General features: G+C 56.2%; 1 protein-coding gene across 7 annotated transcripts in view; it reads right to left on the bottom strand.

Moving 5' to 3' along the window:
• AGRN (agrin) overlaps positions 1 to 23490 on the bottom strand; it is a 248498-nt gene that overhangs the window by 5096 nt on the left and 219912 nt on the right. For 4 of the 7 annotated variants that reach the window (XM_075018049.1, XM_075018050.1, XM_075018053.1 and 1 more), the window contains 13 exons: positions 21495 to 21687; positions 19863 to 20078; positions 19142 to 19371; positions 18578 to 18712; positions 18352 to 18448; positions 17706 to 17870; positions 16226 to 16337; positions 14163 to 14174; positions 11761 to 11877; positions 11203 to 11392; positions 10121 to 10208; positions 2311 to 2535; positions 1535 to 1638 (listed from right to left, as the gene is read on the bottom strand). In XM_075018049.1, coding sequence (XP_074874150.1) covers positions 1535 to 1638; positions 2311 to 2535; positions 10121 to 10208; positions 11203 to 11392; positions 11761 to 11877; positions 14163 to 14174; positions 16226 to 16337; positions 17706 to 17870; positions 18352 to 18448; positions 18578 to 18712; positions 19142 to 19371; positions 19863 to 20078; positions 21495 to 21687 — 1884 coding nt within the window. The remainder of the gene's footprint in view (positions 1 to 1534; positions 1639 to 2310; positions 2536 to 10120; positions 10209 to 11202; positions 11393 to 11760; positions 11878 to 14162; positions 14175 to 16225; positions 16338 to 17705; positions 17871 to 18351; positions 18449 to 18577; positions 18713 to 19141; positions 19372 to 19862; positions 20079 to 21494; positions 21688 to 23490) is intronic. The other 3 variants (XM_075018051.1, XM_075018052.1, XM_075018055.1) reach the window with 1 other exon arrangement.

Here is a 23490-nt window from a genome sequence, read left to right as displayed (position 1 = left end):
GTACCCCTTGTCATACAAGGAGAAGCAGAAACTACAAAATAGCTGCTTTTTTCAAACTTCAGTGCCGTGTGGACGGCACCGAATTCAAAATAAATTAACTCAAAATAAATTATGCAAAGCAAATTTCATAAGTTATTTTGAGTTATGACTAAAGTGTAGCTTTCGCCCCAGGGAAGAGTGCTTATTTTGAAATAAACACTATTCCCTGTCCTAACAGCACCTATTTCAAAAGCACTCCTGCCCTTTAAATCATCGCTGGAGCCTGGGGTGGTGGGGGAGGTTTTTAAGTCCCGGCTTGACAAGGTCCTGGCTGGGATGATTTAGTTGGGGCTGATCCTGCTTTAGGCAGGGGGCTGGACTAGATGACCTCCTGAGGTTCCTTCCAGCCCTAGGATTCCATGATTCTATGGGTGGAGGTGGGAGGTGGCACAGTCCAGGTGTGGAGGTCTGGCTGCTCCGCTCCCACCCGTTATACCTAAGGCCTCACCCATTCTGGAAGCCAATTACACCGATGATTTGTACCATCTTGTTGTTCCAGGTCACTGTCCCCTAAGATTTGCTAAGAGAGGAAAAATTGTAGGTAACCCAACTGCTTGTATTTAAACCCTTCGATTTCATTCTTTCACGGGAGGGGCCAAGACCGAGACACTGGGTCAGACTATGATTCGTTTACCCTGGTGTTAATCCAGAGTAACCTGCTAGTCTTCAGTGCAGTTACTCTGAATTAACTTGGCTGTAATCAAGACCAAACTGGCCTGATTTCTCCTCTGTATCTTAAGCCAAAATAACCTGCCATGGTCTTTGCAGCTGGAACATATTGGTGCATTACCACAGGCTCAGCTACTCTACTGCATTTACAGTGTCCTGCATTTCAAAGGCTCCCCTGGGTCTTTGTCAGCAGTCATTTCATACATCCGCACTCTGGGGCTAATAGTACAGTAAAACCCCAAGATATGCAGGGCTGCGTTCCTGCAACTCCTGCGTAACTCAGCTCAAATTTTTGGACCAGTCAGGATGGGGAGCCGGGAACCAGGCTGCCTCTTGGTTGCTAGCTCCCCACCGCTTGTGGGACCCGGGAAACTGACCAGCCCGCCAGGGCTGGTTATTTTCCTGGCTGCTTCTACCTGCCTTCCCTCAGCCACGTGGCTGTCAGCCTGTGGGCACTGCTGGGGGAAGACAGGGAGAAGGGGCTCTTACCTGCCTAGCTGCCCATAGCTGAGGGCAGCTAGGCAGGCTGATAGCTACAGAGAAGCTTCAAGTTGCGCTTAACTTGCATTAAAGTGAGTTACACACAACCTGAAACTGCGTATTTTGGGGGTTTACTGTGGCTGCTCACTTGTGTCCCATCCTTTGCAATCTACAGCAGTGCCTGTGTCCCAAAGCACCCCCAGCTTCCAAGGGCGCCAACGAACGGATTTAGGACTCAGATCTCATGGGGCTTAATGGGAACGGTGTGTCCACACTTAGGGGCCCTGAAACTCTCAGCTCTGCATACTGAAGGGAATTTCGTCATTTCTTCCCAGGTTCAACTCACCCAGCCAGAGGGCTCCATCCGTGTCTAGCTGAGTTGCTCCAAGAGGGGACGACCCAGTTATGGGGGCTTCATTGCCAACCTGCAAGGAGCCTTCTCTGTGTACTCTAGTCCCAGAAAAAAAAGAGAGGACCACTCAATAAAGGGGCCGGGAGAAGGCTCCACCTTAACCTGACTAGGAAAGCTGCAACTGGCTCCACCACCATGCACCTGCCCCCCTCTCTCTGTGCTGTCTCTGGACCATTGCATGCCTCGATGGTTCCCACCAGCGTTGGCATCACAATCTGCAGCCAGCACAAGTGAGGTAAGCTCTCCTCAAGCCTGCCTTTCCGGGGGGGTCCCATTGCAGGCAACGTCCCCTGCAAAGCTATTCCAACAGCCCCTGCTGATAGTCGCCCCAGACTCATCAGCAGAATCCACTGGCATTCCAGGCATGCGAGCGCCCCACCATTTCCGTCCCTCCCCACCAATATAAATAAAACCCCCGGGAGGCCCACCATGAACCGAATTCCGAGCCCTCAGCCAGATAAAATAAAAGGAACAGCGTGTGAGGACTTCCTCGTGCCCGCCCCTTTGACATTTCTTAGAATCTAGGGCAGGCAAGTCTCGGCATGCCTCCCTCCAACTCTGCATTGGCCAAATGCCGCTCCTCTATTCTTATCTCAGTGACCCCAGGAGACCACGGGGCCCAACTGCAGGGCCATGACTCAGAAGCCCTAGATGTGACCCCAACCTATCTCGAGCACTCTCTGCTACCCGACTCCCCCGAACCGGCTCACCGGTAGGCTTTGATGTGGATCCACTGGTTCGTGTTCGCTGGCACTGTGGAACGCAGGACAACTGGTTTGGAGCCAAGGTCATAGGTCATCTGCACATAACCGTCCACAATGGCCAAGGCGATATAATCCGACCGCTCCAGCCCCTTCCCACTCCACAGGATCAGACCTTGGGTGGCTTCTGTCTTGATGCTCAGTTCAAAGTGGTTCTCCTGCAAGGCCTTCTCACTGCACCGAGTGGCCGGAGGTGGAGGGGGAGAGAAGACAGGCCTGAGTCAGGAAGGGGGCTCCTGAAGCAATGGGCAGCCCCCCCGCCACCACCCCTGGGGCTCAGAGGCAGGCGGCCAGCCCACCAGAGCACCATGCTCCTCTGCTTCCAGGCCTGGTTCTCGCTGGCTGGTGACCCCCTGGAATAAGGCACAAGGGGGCGGTGTGTGTGTGTGTACACACCCATCTCCAGTGCACAACGGATCTCAAGCACAGCAAGAGCCCCACCCAGCTTGCAAGGCCTGATCTGCTGCTTGTGGCATGGGAGGAGAGGCGAGGCAGGGGCCGATGCAGCTCTCTGGGCAGCACGTGGTTCAGCCTCTGCTAAGTTCAAAGGCACATGAACCTGGACTGGGATTTCTGCTGGCTTGTAGGCCCCAGAGGATGGTGGGGAGTGGGGCTGGGCTGGCCCCGATTCTGCCATGGAGTACAGCTTCCTGCCCAGCAGCTGGGTGAGGTCAGTACAAAGGAGGCCCCATCAGCTGGACAAGTGCCACGGGGAGGAGCCAGCTGGGGTGGATGCCATTTGGCCCTCCACCAGCAAGTGTTCTGGGACTGGCCAGAGAAGACATGGAAGCATCACTGTGCGCCTGCTGGGGCCACACACACAAGGAAAGGGCCCCCCATGCTTCTGTCCCCACACCTCGAGATCCCCAGGTCCAGCCAGCTGGCCTGAGTCATCGCATGCCAGAAGGGAGCAGCATCAGGCTGGCCCTGCGAGGCACCTTCCGGGGAAGAGAGGCCTGATGGGAACCAGTAAGGGACGGGGAGGGCGCTGCACTTTGCCCTGGGGCTGTAGAGGTATCCTCCTCCTAAAAGCTGTGCATTCCTGGGGCCGGACTATCCCCTGCCACAATCTACATCTCCACTTGGTCACTGCTGGGAGGGATACAATTAGAGCCCTGCAAATCCCTGGATACCTGCTTTATACCCACAGGTCACCGCACATGCAGATCACTTTTGTGGATGTGGATACACATTGGTTATGTAGACCCCCCGCCCCTTTTGAAAGGGGGATGCTAATAAGACACTTCAGAATATGCTAATGAGGTGCTGCAATGAATCTGCAGCGCTTCATTAGCATAATGGCAGCTGCGGCACTTTGAAAGCGCCACTGTCGCTCGCGCAAGGACCCCGCACACTTTGAAATCCCCTTATCCTACAGCCAAATAAGAATAAGGGGATTTTGAAGCGGGTGGGGTCCTTTCGAAAAGCACCCTGTGTAAACGAGCTGCGCGTGATCGATAGCGGCACTTTCAAAGAGCCGCAGCTGCCATTATGCTAATGAGGCGCTACTTATTTCTTGCAGCACCTCATTAGCATATCACAAAATGTCTCATTAGCATCCCCCTTTCAAAAAGAGGGGCTAGTGTAGACATGGCCATTTCGGAACTAGAACTCTGCAGATCTGCAGTTATCTGCTTTGTATCCGCAGGTATCTGCACCTGCAGGCATGGGTGCACCGATCCGCTTTGTATCCACAGGTATCTGCACCTGCAGGCGTGGGTGCAGTTATCCATGGATGAGTTTTGCAGACGTGGATACTGATTTTGTGTCTGCACAGGGCTGTAGATACAACACCCCCACCCAGTTCCTGTGCGGGCTCTGGTACTGTGTGACTGGTCATGTTGCCACTCCTAGGTAGCTATAAAGGCTGGGTTTCTGATCTGTTCTCCCAGGAGGCCACCACCAACACATGTGCACACAGAAACCAGACAAAACAGAGAGCCACAGGGACAGCATTTTGTTCCCAAGGAATGCTAAAGCCAAGAAGCCAGCTGGCAGCTCTGGGTGAAGCTTCTATCACCAGAGATACAAACCAGCCTCCCCACTCAGCTAGGGGCATCTGCTGTATCAAGTGCCTGCATGGTGGGTGGGCTACTGTGGAAAGGCCAGTCCAGGGAGGGTGAGTGACTTGCTCCAGGCCACGGAGCTGGACAGGTTGAACCTCTTTAATCTGGAACTCTCACCTGGCAACATCCATGTTCTAGAATTATTTTAGTTTGCCGGAGGACCACTTATCACGGGTGTGGCCAAAGTTTCCCACGGTCCCATAATGTTTGTTTCCAGCCACCAGTCCTGGGTTTCAGTGTTCTGGGCTGTCATTTAGCTGTAATTTACCCCAAATGTCTTCTAAGAGCCCAGTAAGCAGCATAAGTGCTGGTAATGGTGCTAGACAATATTGACCTCCTGTGGTCTGGGAAATTCTCTCATCTGACACCAGTCAGGTCCCCAGGGTGCAGGATTAGAGAGGTTCAACCTGTAACCCTCTCTCCTGAGTCCTTTTCCTGTGCTGCGAGGGCCACCCTCTGCCCCAGCCTCCCTTTATTTTAGGATCTCACAGGCTGCGAACCATCGTCCTTTCTCAATAAAGAGCCAAACGGTCAGACCCGCATGACAGAGAGACTCCAATGAAGCAGCAACACCAGAGTGCACAAGACACAAGAGCAGAAGCCAAGCGGAGACTCACCTGTGATCCAGGGGGTAATCCAGCACTTCAGGACTTAGAAGCAGGAAGAAAGGGGAGGCATGCCATAAGCACCGGAGGAGGAGAAAAGAAACCCGCACGCCTGGCATGGAGCACGGCCCTGCCTGGCCCAGGACAGTTTATCACCCTGAGCACAAAGCCTGGGCCGGGGAACTGTGACTACAGAGAATCAAAGGTCCTTTGGGATTCCTGAATTCTCAGGATTCTGGTCCCAGGGAAACGGCGCAATCCCTGCTTGTCTGCCCCGCTCAGGACCTTTGACCCTGCTGAACGCTCAGCCTCCGCTTTCACTAGAGCTCTGCTGTGGGTGCGCTCCATGCACTCGGCGAAGCCAAGGATAGCTTCAAGGCAGCTCCACAGAAGGTGCTGTCACTCTGCTGCTAGTTACAGAGCTGCTTGTGCTACCGGGGGGTATTTACCTCAAACAGCCCCTCAGAGAGTCACACGGTCCAATCCAGACTGCTGGACACAGTGGAAAAGAGGCTTTGCATGGCTCAGGAGCTGGCCAATAGGTGAGGGAGCCCTGTGGCCCTAGTTCAGCCGTTTGCGACCAGCCCAGAGTGGCAGCAGATCCCACTGACAAGGTCTCCGGTGGCCAATCTCAGTGCAGTGTCATGGATGGGGGGTTTGTTGGCAGCCTGATGTGTGGCCCAGGCCTGATGAGCTGGGGAGCAAACTGGCTCAGGGCTGGGACATTTTGACAGGGCTGGGGGGAGAGGGGGAGGTGGGAAATCTCGTGCTACAGACGTTCTGCGCCTGGGCCGGGGAGCCTTGGAATCTGTGGGCTCTGCACTAAAATCAGGGGCATTTCACGCCCAGCACAATGTAGCCAGGCAACGGCGTCATTAGCAACAGCGCTGCAGGGCCCGCACGCCTCCCACCTGTACACGCTGAGGCGAGGGGATCTCGTTTCTAGCCATCAGCCCTTACGGCCAACTCTCTTGATGACAGTTAGAGCCAACTGCCCCATCCCAACAGGAGCAGCGCTGAGCGCCACGGCAGGCTGGATGCCCAGCGGAGCGGGCACTGGCTGGCACTGCTGCCGAACCCCGCCCCAGGCATGCAGGGAAGCAGCGCCCCTTTCCCATTTCCTGGTCGGGCACTGAGAAGGAGCGGTCCAGAGAGGCAGCAGCGTTCCACCAGCCTACGAATGTGTGTGGCTCCTATTGGCCAAGTGTGGTAGCCAGGCTCTCAGCTGCATGGCTCAGAGATTCAGGCGTGCTGCTAGCTGGAAGGCTGCTGCAACAGGCAGGGCTCACATCAACTAGCCAGGGAGGAGCCAGGCTCCCGGGAGGGCAGCCCCGGACTGCTCGCAGCATGCAGCGTCTGTCAGGCTGCTGTGCGGTCTGCCTCCTGCGGCGCAGACATGCATGCATGCAAGTTCCCAGCCTTCGAGCTCGGCCCCCAATTCCTGGCCTGGAGGGAGCGAGGTAGGGTGGAGATGCCCCAAACAGCTTGTATCCCTCACCCCCAACATACAGAGAACAGAGAATGCAATGCGACTGGATGAGCAACTGCTGCTTCCAAGGCTTCGGGTACCCCCTCTCCTGCTCCCCACCCAGCAAACAAACAGCTGTCGAGAGGACTTTGGAGAAGAACCCTCCCACCCAGTCAGACCCTGGCCCCAAGGAGCCTCTCTCTGCATGTTACAGAGTAAGCATCAGGGCCAGTGTTCCCTGTAAGCTGTGCGCTTGTGTGGCCACTCAAGAGAGAGTCATGCTGCCCAGCCGATTGGCGGAGCACCCAGAGCTCAGGTTTTGTGTTTCTATGGGTGGTGCACATTCGCACCCGCTGGGTGCACATAAAATTATTCCACACATACGATGGAATAAAGCCAAACAGGGATGGCAGGGTCTGAGGACCTGACTTTGTACCTCATTTCTCCAGCTTTACGCTGCAGGGACTTGCTCTCAATTCACACTGGTACGAGCAAGTGCAGAATCAGCCCCCAAAGAGTCCACCGGCTCACTGCTTAGCCCCTTCATTGCTGACACTAGGTACGGGTTGAACCTCCCTAATCCGGTAATCTCTCATCCGGCTACATCTGTAGTCTGGCACAATTTGAGTGGGCTGGATGACCACTTATCATAAGTGTGGCCGAGTTTCCCGTGGCCCCAAAAAGTTTGTTTCCAGCCACCAGTCCTGGCTCTCCGCGTTCTGGGCTGTTATTTAGCTCTAATTTACCCCTAAATGTCTTCTCAGAGCCCAGTGAGCAGTGAAAGAGTTGGTAATGTGCCAGGCAATATTGACCTCCCGTGGTCTGGCAAATTCTCTTGTTTGACACCGGTCAAATCCTGAGGGTGCCAGATTAGAGACATTCAACCTGTACTTGACACAGGATCTCCTACTCTCTTGCCCCTAGCTCCCAGACCCACTGCCCTGAATACATGTGCCCTGATGGAGCTAGCTGCCCACCTCCCCGACACTAGCTGGCCCGACAATGGGAAAGTTCCCATCAGCTCCACTGGATTCTGAGAACAGAGCCCTTGCAGCCCCTCAGCAAACAGCAGCACTCGGCGCCTCGCCCAACCAGGGGCACACAAGCAGCGTCTGCTGCAAAGCTCTGTTTTCCTACGTGCTGGAGGACAGAGTCCCTCTCCCTCAAACCCCCGCTTGCTATCTGGCTGCACAGACTGTGCCTCAGGGCGGCGGACGGCTGTCTACACGCAGGGATGGAGGCAGATGGCTGACAGGGAGGGGAGGGTATGTGATCTACTTACGCTGGGATCTCATTGGTCAGTTGGCTTGAAAATAAAGAAACAAGGACATTCAGAAGAGACAGACAGACAGACAGAGACAAAGAGCAACAAACAAGGAGGGGTCAGCAGTGGGGGCGGGAAGGGAAGCAGGGTGGGGAGAAGGGCAGAGAGCAGTTAGTTATTTTAACCCAGAACTACAGAACAGCCCCGGGGCTGGGATCTGGCTGGACGGCTCCAGGAGCCATGAGGCTGAGGGAGTGGTAGGACACCAGCTGAGTAGCTCCTGGGATAAAACCAGTGGCTGAGCTATGCTGCTGTGGATTAGACAAGTCTATCACTGCTGGGGTGGGGCAGAGGGAGGTCAATCAGGGTCAGCCGCAGGGGGGCAGCACCACCTGGCTGAAACCCACAATGTTCACTGAGTTGGAGAGCAAAGCCCACAAGGGCAGTAAAACAGGAGGAGCCGGAATCAGGAGACACCAGGACCAACCACCTTCTGAAGCCGACGGAGTGCGTCAGGGATGACTTTGGCCAAGGCACTGTTGATGGGTCCCAAACCCAGGGCCCCTAGCAGCACGTTGCTGCAGAAACAGCCCGTAAGAGAAACAATAGGGGGAGTCGGTTTAAACCATTTGCTTGAAAACAAAGGCCCCCATTCTGCCCTCAGTTAGGTCTCTGCAACGCACAGGGATGGCCCATTTCCAGGAGCTGCAGAAGCAGAACCAGAGCAGAACTGACCCCCCACGTTTGGGGTGTCGCTGTTGGAAACATGCTGCCCTGGGCTCCACTGGCCTCAACAACGCAGCGGTGCGAATGAGATCGGAATTCGGCCCATGGTGTGAAGTGTGGGCTTAAAGCCCAGGTTAGCAGGTGACTCAGTTACAGCCTGCATGGGGAACAAATATCTAACAGTGGGCTTGTCAGTCTCGCGGAGGCAGGTCTACCGTGACCCAGCGGCTGGGCGTGGACGCTGGATGGGAAATAAGTCGGCCGTTTTTAACAGTGAGTCATTAGTCCCTGGAGCAATTCGTATCAGAATCCCTCCCTTGCTCGTGGTGGAGTTTCCATTGTGAGCATTTGAAAATCAAGGTGGGATTTTTCAAGCTCTGCTTTTGGGATTACTGTGGGGCAGCTCTCCAGCCTGCGCGCTGCAGGAGGGCAGGCCACATGTCACAGAGGTCCCCTGACATCCAGGGATTTCAGCTCAGCAAACCCAGCTTGGATTTGGTTTCCAGTCAGCTGCACAGTGGAGCCTGGGTCCTGCAGCCTAATGCCTGACAGGTGTTTGATCACATCGCAAGCCAGGCCAGAAACCACTGGGAGCCGACTAATTATTACGATAGGAAATTTACTAGAAGGGTCTTATGGCTTGTCCTGCACCATAACCACTTAGAGGAGGCAAAGCATCAGCCTCCGCACTGCAGGCCTGGCTAGGACAGGCTTCGGCAGAGCACCTGCCAAGGCCAGTTTCTAACAGCTGGCTAGAAATGAAGCCAGGTGTAAGGTAATTAAAAGCATGGGGCAGGGCAGGAAAAGTTCTCAGCAGCACAGCCAGGTCCTGGCAAATCCTCTGGCCTCCCCCACCCCAGGGGGACTGGGTCAGAGCAGAGGTGGGCTGAGCCTAGGCCCTGGCTCTGAAAATCCCTGAACTTTGAATTCGGTAGGTTGGGCCCCTCTGGTTTCACAGCCAAGTCTGGGGATGCAGGGGTGGGGAGGGGGTGGTCCTGTCCCCTAAGGGAGACAGACACAGAAGGAGACTGACATGGCTGGAGACCAAGACATACAGTGATGATGGAGCACAGAGAGATGGGGAGCTGGCCCATGGGAGAACGGGGCGGCCGAGCTGCGGTCGTCTCTCGCAGCAGGGGAGTTCACACAGCAGTTCCCACGCTCGTTAGCTCTGCGTCCTCAGGACAGTCCGAAGTGGCCTGGGGATGTTTCTCAGCCTCGAAGCTGAAGGACCCCCTTGCCCGCTGGGGTCGCAGGATCCGGTCCCTGGTCAGTTCTGGATGTCGCAACATGTCGCTGTTGCTGGGTGCGGACTCTCACACACTCACTGGCCTGATGGTTTCGTTTGGGCCAGTAACTCCAGAGTGTGGACCCTGCCCAGCTTAGGAACTCCCCTGGTACCAGTTCTCCAGGCAGCAGCAGCTGGCCTGGCCGAGCAGAAAACCCCAACGTAACTCAGGAGCAAGAATGTCTATCTTTGGCCGTATCGTGACACTGAAGCTGGGTGAAATTCCAGCTCTGCCTACCTCTGCGCCAAGTGCTTGATTCACAATCCTACATCCTATTGGCTGATCTCCCTATAACTCCCCTCCCCCTTGATTTAACCTCCCCACACCTGAGCCCAGCTCACCTCTTTGTCACAGCATTGTGGTACTCCATGTAGGTCCTGCCATCAAAGGCAATGGCCTCCGAGTCCCCGGCTGCCTTCTCAATGATCACTGGGGTGGGGAGAGACACAAGCCAGGATCACAAAGCTGTTCGTGCATCTCCACAAAGCGCTAACAGACCAGTGCTGCACAGAGCACTCACAACTGCTCCTGGCCACTTGGCCAACTTGCCTGCTCCCGGGGTATGTTACAAACTTGGCACCCCAAGGCGGTCCTGGGAAAGGTTTGCTGCAATCGCGCACCTTTCGAGCGACTGGGAACCAGCATGCGGGGCGAGATCAGGCAGCCAGGTTATTTGCACTCCGCAGCCTCACTTGGTTTTAGGCAGAAGTGAGTGACACAGGCAGAGGCCCTGGCTGAGCCCGGCTTTCTGAGATCGGGTTTGTATACAAGCAAAGGGGAAACCAGGATGAAGTAGAAGGTGACTTTCTATTTCCTAAGAGCTGATCTTTACAGGTATCTAGGCTGTTCCTCTTGGTGCTGCAATGCTGAATACTGAATTTTAAACGCAGCAGAGGGGTAAGTTTTGGGAGAGTCAACGAGACATAGGCTCTAAGGCAGCTGAGCAGCGAGACACCAACGGACCTGTACAACAAGCCTGCGCAGGAGCGTGCATTAGCTCCTGGACAAAGCCTCCATGAAAGACCTGGTCCCTGCCCCAGGGGGTTTACAATGGGGACAGATGACACAGTCCAGACTCACGATGCACAGGTGAGCCAGAGACTGGGGGCCTTTCATTCCTTCGGTGGGGAACATTTGCACTGGTGTGTGCTGTGTACCACGTCCGCCTGTGAGAAAGGGCCCAGCTGCCGGGCAGCCTGCTCTCTCCCGGCTGTAGCCTGTGATTCTACAGTCAGGCCAGGCCACACAGCCCCAAGGCCCTTCCCTCGGAAGGACAGCCCCAGCACGAATAAAACCCCAGCTGCAGCCTTAGAGTCTCCAGCGGGCTGCCCTCTGCTCTCTCCAGCCACCGAGTCCTTGCAGGGGCTGGCACGTGGGCGTTGTGGTGGCAGAAGCACAGCCGAGCCCACGTGAGCTGGCTCACCTTTCTCACAGTGCGCCCCAGAGAAGCCCCTCTGGCAGGCGCACTCGTAGGTCTCCAGCCGGGGGCTGCACAGGCCTCCGTTCTGGCAGGGGTTGGGTTCCTGGGAGCAGGGGTGGGAGCGGAAGGCAGAGATCTCGATGGCGCTGCGGATGTTCTCTTCCTTCAGTACGGGGATGCCCTTAATGGAGAGCTGAAGGGTGGGAAACGAGAGGCAACGTGAAAGCCACAGGCCACTCCTGGCCGGGGTTTGGAGGGACGTACAGAGAAAGGCTGGTACGTGCAGAGTCCCTCCCAGGAAGGATGTGGAGATTCAGCTCCTCCTTCCCGGAGCCTGGGATGTCTCCCTGGCATGGCCCTTCAGAATGCGCCCTGCCCTCCCTCCCCCAGTGCAACTGCCTCCTGGCTAGGGCCTTCCCCAGCCTGTGCTAAGGCTCTGTCACATCAACGATGGTGGCACAGTAGGTACCAGGGACAGAAAGGCCGCCAGCCCTTGGCTCCTCGCTGCCGGCTGCCCCTGCCCGGCCAGGCTCCCTTCCAACCCCTAGCCAGTGTCCTTACCCTCTGCAAGGCTCCGTCGAAGCTGGTGGAGATGGCTGCGGCCCGAGCCAGCTTGCTGAAATCGGGCGCTCCCCCCACGTAGAGGGGCTCCTTCAGGTTCAGGAAAGTGTGGGGGACCTGGGGACAGAGGGTCAAAGGTGAGTCCTGTACCAGGATGTGGAGGGGGAGAGTGAGCGGCCCAGCCCTGCATCTGGTCAGGGGAAGTTGAGTTCCGCTGCTCATCTAGTACTGCTGTGGGGCACTGGCTGCATCCACCGCCCAGTGTGGACTGGTAGGAGCCAGGGAAGGTGGCTGGGGATGGAGAGAGGGTCCTAGCACAGCTCAAGGGCCGAGCCTGGAGGAGACTCACCCCGCCCCACGGTCCCTTGCCCAAGAGCAGAAACCCCCTCACTGGGCAGACACCCGCAGGGGCACAAACACCTCCCCACAGACCTACACACTCACCCTCCTCTCCTGCCCTCTGCTGGGTGCCCTTCAGTGCTACAGCTGAGAGCGCAGCCTTCCCCAGCTCCTGCCTTCTCTCCTTACTGAGTGGCTTCCCCGGGGGCCTATCGCCAGGGAGCCTGGGCACAGCAATGAAAGGAGCCTCCCAGCAAGGAAGAATGAGAGCCCCTCTTTGTACAGAGGAAGGGGGGCAGCACAGCCGAGACTAGAACCCAGCCGTGGAGTGCCCGCCTGCCAAGCTCTCCTTGAGCCACCCCTGCAAGTCCTGGGGCAGCAGGACCGGCACTGCTGGAATCACTGGGGCTTGCCGAGCCGCCGGTCAGACACGCAGCAAACCAGGCTTCCAGCCGCTACTCTGGCGGCGTAACATGACGCCAAGTCTTTCCAGAGCCGGATCTACTCTGTGGGCCGCTAGCGCTGCTCACACCTGGCGGTGCTGCACGGCGAAGGCGCAGCTGAGCCCAGCACTCGTCCCGCTACGTCCACACCGGCACGCAGTTGGACTCTGGGATTCAGGCCTGTTGACAGGGGAACGGTAGGGTGGCAACTGCACAGGGGCCAAGAGCTCCCAGCCACCGCCGCTGCCATCGCAGCAGTGTCTGGGACCGCCGAGTCTCTTTGAGACATGGTGGGAGTGTCACCCTGCCATTCTGGGCAGCTTCTGCGGGCAGGGTGGGAGCATGGTGCACGGGGCAGCACTGACTGCCTTTGGCCACGACCCTTGCGCCTGAGGCCCCACCATTTCCAGTCAAGACCCTGTCCCATCTGGGGATGCAGAGCGGGGCCCCCCACTTCATATTCTTGGGCCTGCAGTGGCTCTCAGCCCCGCTGCTGGGATTGAGAAGTCTGGAGAGCAGCCTGACTGCAGAGCTGTGCTCACCCTGCACCAGACTGTCACGTTCTCACACACCAGGAGCAAGGGAGGGATTCTGATATGAATTCGACTCTGATGATGGCGCCCGATAAGTTCTGCTGGTGAGTGGAGGCTGCTAGGTGCATTCGTGCCATGGGACTTGAAATACAGGAGAGCCTCAGAACTATGAACGCCAGAGTTAGAACTGACCAGCCAACCACACAGCGCGTTTGGACCGGACATATGCAGTCAGGCAGCAGCAGGGGAAAAATGACACCAAAAAGCAAGGGCCGTGCCGTACTGTGTTAAACAAAGGCACAGTTTAAAAGAGACTCGAAAGGGAATTGTTTCTGAACTTGTCTCGTTTATATTAAGAGGGTTAAAAGCAGAACTGTCCTTCTGCATAGGAAAGTTTCAAAGCCGTATTAAGTCAACGTTCCATTCACTATTGGAAGAACTACCGTAACTTTTGTTCAAAGTTATGGACATTTCAGAGCTAGGAACAACCTTCTTCCCAAGGGGTTTGTAACCCTGAGACTCTACTGTAAATAAATACTGCCGTGCTCTGGTACGTGTGTACCCCACTGCCCCCTACTGGACAGTAGCAGAACTAATTGTGTGTCACAGGCCCCAAACAGCAAACAACTCTGGGGAGAGTCTCTTTTAGCTTGCACACCTGTGGGTCATGGACTCAGAGCAGGAGGATCTGGGTTCTACCCTTGCTGTCACCATTAAAACCATGCTGGGCAACTTAACGGCCCTTGAACAGTTCCAAGTAGTGGCCACGACATTTACCATTCACATCACACCCATGGAGGTTTGCCGCCTGGCCAAGACAAGGTCATATTAATCACTAGCTAAAACTCTGCGGAGTTAAAACAAGAAGGAATGACCAGATTACGGAAATGTGTCAAAACCAAGTAGAACTCACTGAAATTAATTATGAAACAAAAAATGTATCTAGTCTACAGAAACCAGAGTCTGACGGAGAGGGCGGGTGGATGGTGACAACTATGGATTGCCCGGGTTTGAATGGAGGAATGAAACACAACACATGGAGGGTGTATGAGATGGAAGCGTGGTGGGGTTATACTTATCTTTTTACCTTACGGGATTTCTGAAATCCAGACAGCAGGGGAGGGAAAAATACGAATGAAAATCAAAAGGGAGAGAGAGAGAGAGAGAGAGAAACAGGAGATCAGTGGGGTTCCATCATAGCACGCAGGGCTGCAAGCGCATTGGCTACCGGCCGATCCCTCGTTAGCAGGCAATTAAGACAGGAAAGATGCAGCACAGAGTGGCAGACGGTGCTGCCATCCTGCCAGGCGAAGGGCGGCTTTAAAAAGGGCAACTGTAATAGCACAGGCAGCTTGAAAAGGGGAAAAAAAGGCGCGTTTATGGAAATCAGACAGGCCTCGGCACCCTGCGTCCTCTGTGCTCTTGTGGAGAGAGCAGCGTGGGAGGAACCAAAGCACTCTTGCGCTGCTGCTGGCGCACAAACGCCCACATTTGAACGGACATCACAGTCTTGATGCTGGGGAGCTCACAATGGATGGCACAAATCCAGCGCCTTGGCTGCTCGGTGGAGAGGGAACAATGCCCTGATTTAAGTTACAGATGGTCACTGCCTCTAACTGCAGATCCCCCCGGCTTGTACCATGGGCAGGCTGGCCTGCCTACCCAGACTCAACAGCCTTGAGGCAGGTGAACGGGCAGCTCCACACCCTGAGTCCCATCTTAAGTCTAAACCTGGATGACTGTGGTAATAAGTGAATGCCGGGGAGAGCCCAAAGCAAAGCGGGCTGTGAAACTTGAGGCCAGTATCAAAGTCTTGCTCACTGGAAGGTTCATAGAAGTGGTTCCTGACCTGGGGTCTGTGCAGCATTGCAGGGGGGCCACGAAAAAAATAAAAGATAAATAAAAAAGATCACGTAGAAATCGGATACAGAATATTCGAAAGAATTGGCTCTGATGGGAATCAGAGGGGAAGTGATTGGCAGCCTGCACTACTGAAAAGGTTGGGAACCGCTGGTTTATATCCTTCCTTCCTAGAAATTTTTCCATGGCTTTTTCCCAGCTTCTTTCCTGGGCCAAGACCTGTGCTCCGACACCCTCCCTGGAAACTCAGCCTCGCTCGTGTCATCGGAAAATCTGCTGGGGTGTGCAAGGACACGTTTCCCAGCACTTAGAGTTGATTCCTCAGTAAAGTTCAGGCTCCTGGCTCCCTGATACAGGGGCAGGGACACCAGAGAAGCAACCACCCCCAGGGGAAGGGGCAGATTGCATTCCTGGTCTGGGTTGGAACCTCTGTGTCTGGAGGGAGATGGGAGGAGAATAGAAGGAAATGGGGGAGAGAAACCAGAAAAATGAAGCTGCTGAGATGCAAGTGGAGCAGAGAGAGCGGGGCTGGATTTGCTGATATCTGGGTGATTGTAGGAACTGCTTTTAATGGCTTTGTTATCACAGCGCCCCTTTCTTCCTCCCCTGGAAAGCACTGCCTGGCGCTTCACTTGGAGATCTCCAGGAAAAGCTCCTGACCCTGGGAACCGAGGGGTGATGGAAACCAGCACTTGGCCCCAGGGGAGGCAGGACTGCACTTGTACAATGGCACACAGCTGGGGCCTGCGGCTGGACATGCCTCATTGGACACGAGGCACAGAGCCGGTGTGGAGGACTCAGGGGCGTGTCGGAACAGGTGAATGTTTCTCGTGCAAAGGCGCAGCCAGCTGCCCAGGCGGGGTAGGCAGGAAACAAAGGGTGTAATCTCAGAGTGGCCCTGCTCTGACAGGGGGTGAGGCAGGGCAGCTAAGCGAGGGCCTGAGAGCTCTGGGGAAAGCTGATGCCACACTGCTGTGCAAAGATACCTCAGACCTGCTGTGTGGTGCCCTGTCTTTCCCCACCACTCCCTGGCTTTTCCACACCCTCCTTCCACAGGCTGCTAAGCAGGTCCAGTGGTGTGAGGTGGAAAAATGCCCAACGAATAGCAACAGGAGCTGAGAACTGCTCAACTTGCTTCATTTCTGAATGGCACAGAACTGAAGCTGAAGAGGCCTGGCTGCACCTCAAAGTGAGGCTGTGTCAGAGCAAAGGGTGGTCAGGGGGTCAGATCTCTGGGGGTCACGGGTGGGGGCTTCTCCTGCTGGAATCTCCCTGGCATCGCCAACTTACCGGTGACTCTCCCATGAGCCTCTCGCCGTTGTTAATCCGCATCACTCCCTTGCGCCCGTTGCGCTCCAGCGACACGCTAGTCCAGGCATTCAGTGGGATTGGCTCCTTGCTCCTGGTTAGGAGGTTTGGTGAGGAAGAAAAACACAGCGGGGGTAAATGGCATCCAAAGGATGCACTTTGCTGGCTGGTACTTCCTATTTGCCATAAGGGAGCCCTCTCTGGCCAGGGCCTCACCGGGCTGGACGCTGCGCACAGAGGGCCTGTTTAGGCTGCACCTGGAGGTGTGACCTACCTGAGCTGGGATCCAATGACAACAGCAGCAGAGCCATGACAGCCCGGCATGTATCCAGGCTCCTGGGTGGCCTTGGATGGCCCTTGCTGCCAGGCCCTGCCTGCGACTGTTGTGGGAACGAGGCAGAGCAAAGCAAGGCTGGGGACATGCACATGCTGTGGACATGTCTCTGGCTGCAGGGCAGAGATGCTAAGGGAGTGACTAGCCCTGCCCCAAGGCACTTAGTCTAAATTGACCTAACAAGGGCAGGAGACAGGAATGGTTCCCCCCCGGCCCCGTTCTGCAGATGGCAGGAACTGAAGGGGACATCTTCAAAAGTAGGACTTGTAAAAGGCATGCAGGTACCTGCCTGCCTTTCACTCTGACCCGTGCTACCTCAAAGGGAAGCCCTGTGATCAGAAAGCACTGAGGACCCTAACTCCCAGTTAAAGTGAACAGAGCAAGGGCCGTGGAGGAACAGATTTTCAAAGGCATTTGGGTTCCTAAAGGTGCACAGATGCACCTCATGGGATTTTCAAAAGCACCCACAGAGCCAGGCACCTAATGGGATTGGGCACCTTTGCTAGGCCTCTCACTGGGTCTTTGGGAACTGAAATACCTTTGAGAAATCTGGCATTAAATGACAGTCTCAAGGTCAGAAAGGGAGGCAGTGGCAGATCTGGAAATGGGGCCAGGGTCTCCTGGCCTGCACCTCAGTGCTCTCACCACTAGCCCTTCCTCCCAGCTCTGTGTCAAGAGAAAGAAGAGACAAGCCTGAACCAGACGTGACCCCGTTGGGGTTTTGCTCAGAGGCTGTGGTAGCTGCTTCAAGCCAGGTCTCTTGCAGATCTGTCCCACCTTCCATGGGGCTGGCCCCAGTATCTGCTCAGAGGAGCATGGCCTGGCTGTTTTCACTCCCTCTCCTCCGCTCCTCGGAGGAGCAACACAAACCAACAAGCCAGGGGATGGAGCCGGAGGGGTCCCTGAGATAACCACCACCCCTTCCGTTCACTCCTCGGTCCCCCTCCAAACACTGGGCTACCTCAGCAGCTAGCAGGGCTAAGGGCCTGTTCTGCCACCCACTCAGACAGCCCAAAGCGTAGCCTCAAAGCCAGCATTCAGCTCTAGAAACCAGAGCCTGCAGCCAAGGGGCCAGCAAGCCGCCCACCCTTTGCCCTCCCCAAGGCCCAGCTCTCTTGGGGCACGTACTTGAGCACCGCAGCCCCTTTGCCCAGGTCGTATCTGTACTCCAGATAGCCATCGTGCAAGGCCAGAGAGATGAAGTCCCCTTTGCCGTCCGTCTTCTGTCCGTTGTAGAAGATCATACCGCTGGGGTTCCTGGCCAGGAACACGACCTCCATGGACATCTTGTCCCTGAGGGGAGAGAGGGCATGAGGGCCGCTCCTGCAAACCAGCCAACCCAGGGCTACTGCCTCACAAGCCCCAGGCCCATTGTCTCCTCTCCCGGGCAGGCACCACCAGATCCCCGCATCCACAGCGGCAATTAGGAAGAGCCAGCCTGAGGGCCCTGGAGGGTGGTGGTCTCCATTTAGACACAGAGGCAGTAGCCAGGACAGCTTCCTCCTCCCCTGGCCCCACGCCTGAGCAGCACAGAGCCTCTGAGGGCCAAGTCTCCCAGGCCTGGCCTGGCCCGGGTTCACTGGCTCAGCCTGCAGTGCTGTGACTGTCGGCTTGAGGCTCCTTTCCGGCCTGGGTCCCCTCCCATTTAGCACCGTGGGAAGCTGCGCTGTGTCCTGACCCCTAAGGAACAGCCCCCAGTCCCCTCCCTCGCCAGCGTCTCCTCTCCCTCCCCACTGGCTTCCCAAGCATCTCTGTGCCCCTGAAAGGTGCTTACTGCAGCTCAGGCACGAAGGTCTGCAGTCCCCTCAGCTCCAGGTAGGAGAAACCATTGAACTCTGGGAGGAATGGCCGGGTCTGGTCCTGCTCTGTCACTGAGTCAGAAAACAAGGGGTGGGGGTGAGATGGGAAGAGGAGGTGCCCCCGAGCCCTCAGCCCCAGGGGACCGCACCTCCTCCCCCACTGGCCGTGCCCCCCTGCCTGTAGGGCCCGTCGCAGCCCACCTGCCTCGCAGAACTCCCCTTCCCGCCCCATGGGGCACTCGCACTTGGCACCTCCCTCGGGCAGCACCAGGCAGGTGGCAGAGACGTGGCACGGGTTGGGGTCACACGGGTTCCTCTCGTCGGCGCAGGTCGGACCTAGGGCAGAAAGGCAGCGCGTGAGGGAGGGGTCTCGCGGCCGGCTGAGGCCGGAAGCTCCGCACAACCCGATGGCTAACACCTTCCTCTGCCAGATGCGTCTGGGGTCAGGCTGCACTGGCAACGTACTGCCGTCCCTGCCCAGCGCTGTGGACAAGGCCAGACCACGCTGTTAGAGGTGCTGCCTTTCGGGTCACACACAACCCCAAAAGCCGCGATTTACAGGCACGTTTTGGGTAAGATCAGCTCGGTGTTCACTCTGGGGCCCTGGCCTTCACCTCCAGCCTCCACCGCGCTGTGCGCAGCTCCACAAACACCCCCTCCTACCCCAGAGGTGGCTGCATGTCAGCGTGACGTGGAATCTCTTCGAGAGGGTGCAGGCGGCTCCTTACTGAACCCCGCCCGCATCTGCCTCCCCTGGCTGCTCACCTGTGTAGCCGTTCAGACACTGGCAGTGGAACATCTCGGCTTCCTTGCTGTGGCAGACGGCGCCGTGGTGGCAGGGGTTGGGGTGGCAAGGGTTGCTGCCACACTCGCCCACCCCGCTGCCGTACAGCACGTCGTTGCCCTTCTCCCGCAGGTCGCACATCTGGTTGTTCACGTCCAGCAGGCGGATGCAGCCCTTCAGCCCGGCTGTGGCCGATGTGCGATCTCCCACCCTGGAGGGAGGCGACGCTGGCGCTCAGGGGACGGCTGGGCCTGGGCGTGAGGGGCCATGCGTGCCTGGCAGCCCAGCTTTGGCGGTGCTCATTCACACAGACTCGCCGTCAGGAGCCTTCCCTCCAAACCGTTCCTCTCCTCCGCCCCGAGAAAGGGCTCCCCCTGCCCCTTAACCTCCCAAGAGCTGCCTGGCTCCAAAATCACCCCAGGTCTTGCTCCAAAGAGGACACAGGTACAAGCCCCACTGCCCTTTCCCAATGAGGACGCACTGCCAGGAGCCAGCAGCAGGAGGCACTAGAACCCTGGGGACAGCAGTTCCGCAGGGGAATCAGGCTCTGCACACTCCTCTGGCAGCCACTGGACCCTGCACTCCCGCCCCGGCGGTCCCAAGTATTCAGTTGGGTCCTGGGGCCAGTAGCTCCGCCCACTAGGCTAGGGGAGGGGCCTTAGGAGTGGGCCGGCTTTGTCCCGCCCACTTCCCAGCACTCACGCAGCCATCTGGTCTTCCGGCACCCCTCCGACGAAGAGATCTGTGTCCAGGTTCAGCCCGTCGGTGCCGCTCGGGCTCTCCCCGTTCACGTGGGGCTCCCCGTCCACTGAGAGCATGCCACTGCGGCGGTTCCGGTTCACCACCAGCTGGTGCCACTTGCCGGGCTCCACTCGCACCTTGCTGGTGATTATGCCCGTGCCAGATCCCGTGTTGAACCTGAAACCGAGGAGGAGGGCAGTGGGCTCGGGGTGGCGCTAGGGCTACTGCTGCGTGTGAATCCCAGGGAAAGGGCTGCTTGGGACAGCTTCCCAGGTAGGTGCTGCAACGGCATCTCGGCTGCCACTTCCCACCAGAGACGGCTGCACTTCAGCGGTGGGTGATGGGGCAAGTTAGACTCATTGCATAGGCCAGGGGTGTGCAAAGTGGGGACGGGCCCCGGCAGGGGTGTATGTGTGTGAAATTTCTTAAGGGGGGGGCACAGCAGGGTCAGCTGCTGGGTCTCAGGCTCATCCATCTCATTCCCAATGTTGAAATATGTTCCTGGTTTTAGGCCGGCGTATTCACGTTTCTACACCTCTTCATAAAGTTCTTACATTCTACCGACTATGTTCTTCCATGTGCCGAAAGAATATTCATTGTGGGAATATTTGGTTCTATTCATTGTGTGAAAAGAACCAAGATTTGTTGGTTTGGATTACATTAGACAGGCTGGGGGACCCCTGCTAATTACAAGGACAAAAAGTGGGGCCCAGCGTAAAACATTTGCTCACCCGGGCATAGGCCTCCCTCGAGGTCCACCCCAGTCCTGCTGTGCAGAATCCACAACCCTTCCCCTCTGCACCCCCCACCCCCTTATTTCTGGGAACTTTCTTTTTGACCTTTAAAACCTGCAAAACATACAGGGCTTGAAGCTGGGATTTCCCTTCTCTTGCCCTTTCCTCATTGTTTACCAGTTTAAAAAAACAAGCGGGGGATTAGGGAAGGGGAGAGGAGCACAAACTCCCAAAATCAACAACCCGGAAATGTTCAGGCATTGAAAGTCAAAGGTTTCCATCGTGGTTTTGCTGAAAATTGTGCAAATAAATATTTTTAAAAGTGTTTGTTTCCTTCAAGACCCCTTTTATTTTTTTTTTAAATTTTTCGGTTCTCCTGATCCTGATCTAGATGGGGCTGGTCCTGCCACAAGGGCAGAACTGGACTGAGGACCTCTCAAGGTCCCTTCCAGTTCTTGTGTTCTGTGTTTCTATCACTAACACCCACTTCCCTGCATCTGGCTGCGTTCAGACCCCTGTCACTGTATGTCTGGTGCTTGGCAACCCATCACCCTTTAAAAGGATATTCCCGTAGGAGGCAAAACCTTGCTGGGGCAGGGGAGAACCCACCCCCTGCCCCAGTCACACATGTGAAGGCTGTTCAGGTGCCTTTGGCAATGTGGACAGCCTGGCACCCCAGACAGCGGGGCCAGCCAGGTAGAGGGCAGCAGATGAGTCTGTAATTTCAATGACTGAGCGACCCATGGACTGGCCAGGGGAGTCAGGTCCCTGTTCACAGAGTGAAGCTGCTACCGTCACCTCACCGCCGAGAAGCCCTTGCTGGGGGATGGACTGAGGTCACTGGGTAGGGGGCACCCACCTGAGCTCCACGAAGCCACCGACCAGTGCCAGGGAGATGAAGTCTTTGCCCCGGTTCTGCCCATTGTAGAGCAGCAGCCCACTGAGCTCAGAGGCCCGGAACTCCATGGCGATGCGCACTGTGTGGTAGGCCTTCATCATCTTGAAGGCCAGGTAGGACTTTCCGCCGAAGCTGGGGATGAAGTATCGGATGGCTGCAAGCGCAGAGGAAGACCGGACGGTGCATGGGGGAGAGAGCGAGAGAGACAATGCCTGAGGTGAGTCCAAGAGCACCACCTTCCCAGCACATCTGTGGGAAAAGGCCTGCAATCCCCCCACCCCCACCACTAAGAGGTCAGTCCCGTACGCCTTCCTCTTCAGGCATTTATCCAGCCTCCAGCTCAGTGCCCCTAAGTGATGAGGCTTCCACAAGGCAACTAGTCCTCAGCTTTGTAGATCTCATGGTCACCATCACACACCCTCCTTCACCACCCAGATATTCACCTCACGTTTCTTTCATTCAGTGTCACCCCTTTGCTCCCAGCTTGACCCGTGTGGACCCCTTCCAGTTATCCTCCGTCCTCTGGGTAGGATACGCCTTTCACACACTCTCAGAGAGCCACCCTGTCTGGCTGAGCTGTGCTGCTCATAACCCAGTCCCTTTGGACCATTTTATCTCCGCTCCCTGAATCCCCCAGGAGAGATCGACCTCTATCACCCCCCACTTCTTATTTAGCGCAGCTGAGATTGTCAGAGGGATCTGGACAGCCACATCCCATTAAAATTAACGGGCCTGGGCAGCTTTGAAAGCTCAGCTTGGGACATGGTCTCAGAGGGGGAACCGTGTTAGTCTGTAGCTTCACAAAAAGTCCCGTAGCACCTTAAAGACTAACAATTTTATTTATTTATTTATTTATTCGGTAATGCGCTTTCATGGGTAAGACCCACTTCTGTTCCGGAGCCAAAATGAGCAACTGGGCTAAATACAAAGCATGGAAGGGAGAAGGAAGAAGAAGGAGGGAAAAAAGAGAGAAAGGAAAAAAAGGGGATGGGGAGTCATCTATCATTAAGAGAACCTAGGAGCTTTGTTTTTCCTCTTCTTCTTCTTTCTCACCCACGGAAGCTCGTTACCAAATAAACATCAGGGACAATAATTCCCAAGAACCAACACTGCACTATCCCAACCCGACACTGACGAACGCTTCGGAGCTGTCAGCGAACAGGAACGGGTTCCACCACAGGAGGCGGCCCGGCTGGAGTCATATTGTAAGCATCAGAGAGTGCTGGGGGACAGGCCCTGAAAAACGCCCCCGAGTAGCCATGCTGCTGTGAGAGAACACTTGAAGCTGTCACCATGAGAGACTGCACCCAGCATTCACTGGCCTCTGAGACTGAGAATAACAACGTCTACTAACTGGTGTGACCCGTCCAGAGCACACTGTCCCCCTGCAGGGCACTGGTGCATGACTGCCTGAGGCCAGGAAGAAATTGCGGCTGGAGGCACCCCCTCATTATGGCCGTTGTGTTTCTAACGAGGTGCCTTACACACGAAGGGTTACATCTGTTCTGAGCAGAATAAAGACACAGCATTAAAGGCCCCGCTGGCCTGTTCTGATGGGGTATTTCCCACGGACTCCAGCCTGCTGTGTCACCGCGGGGGCAGAAGGGAGGAAGAGGGAGGGAAGAGATAGCTTTTGAATTTGGGCTGGGTTTGCACAGACACTGTGCTGGCTGTTCACAGACTCACAGACGTGTGAGACTGGAAGGGACCTGAGAGGTTGTCTAGTCCAGCTCCCTCCAATCCAGACAGGAGCAGAAAATAACAACTGTTTCCGCCAGGTGCCTGTCCTGTAGGATGCACACCCAACTGTGTATGCAAATGGCTAATTGCAGTCATTTGCACCCCCACTGTGTGGGCAAGTTGGGTGTGCCTAACACAAACCCAGTTCACTGAAGAGCTGAAGAAGTGGGTCTCTCCCATGAAAGCTCATCACCAAATAAATCATTTTGTTGAAGTG

The sequence above is a fragment of the Carettochelys insculpta genome, chromosome 23, assembly GCF_033958435.1.
Source record: "Carettochelys insculpta isolate YL-2023 chromosome 23, ASM3395843v1, whole genome shotgun sequence".
Taxonomy (NCBI): domain Eukaryota; kingdom Metazoa; phylum Chordata; order Testudines; family Carettochelyidae; genus Carettochelys; species Carettochelys insculpta.
The sequence above is the reverse complement of the archived record's forward strand: the minus strand, read 5'-3'. Positions and strand labels throughout refer to the sequence as shown.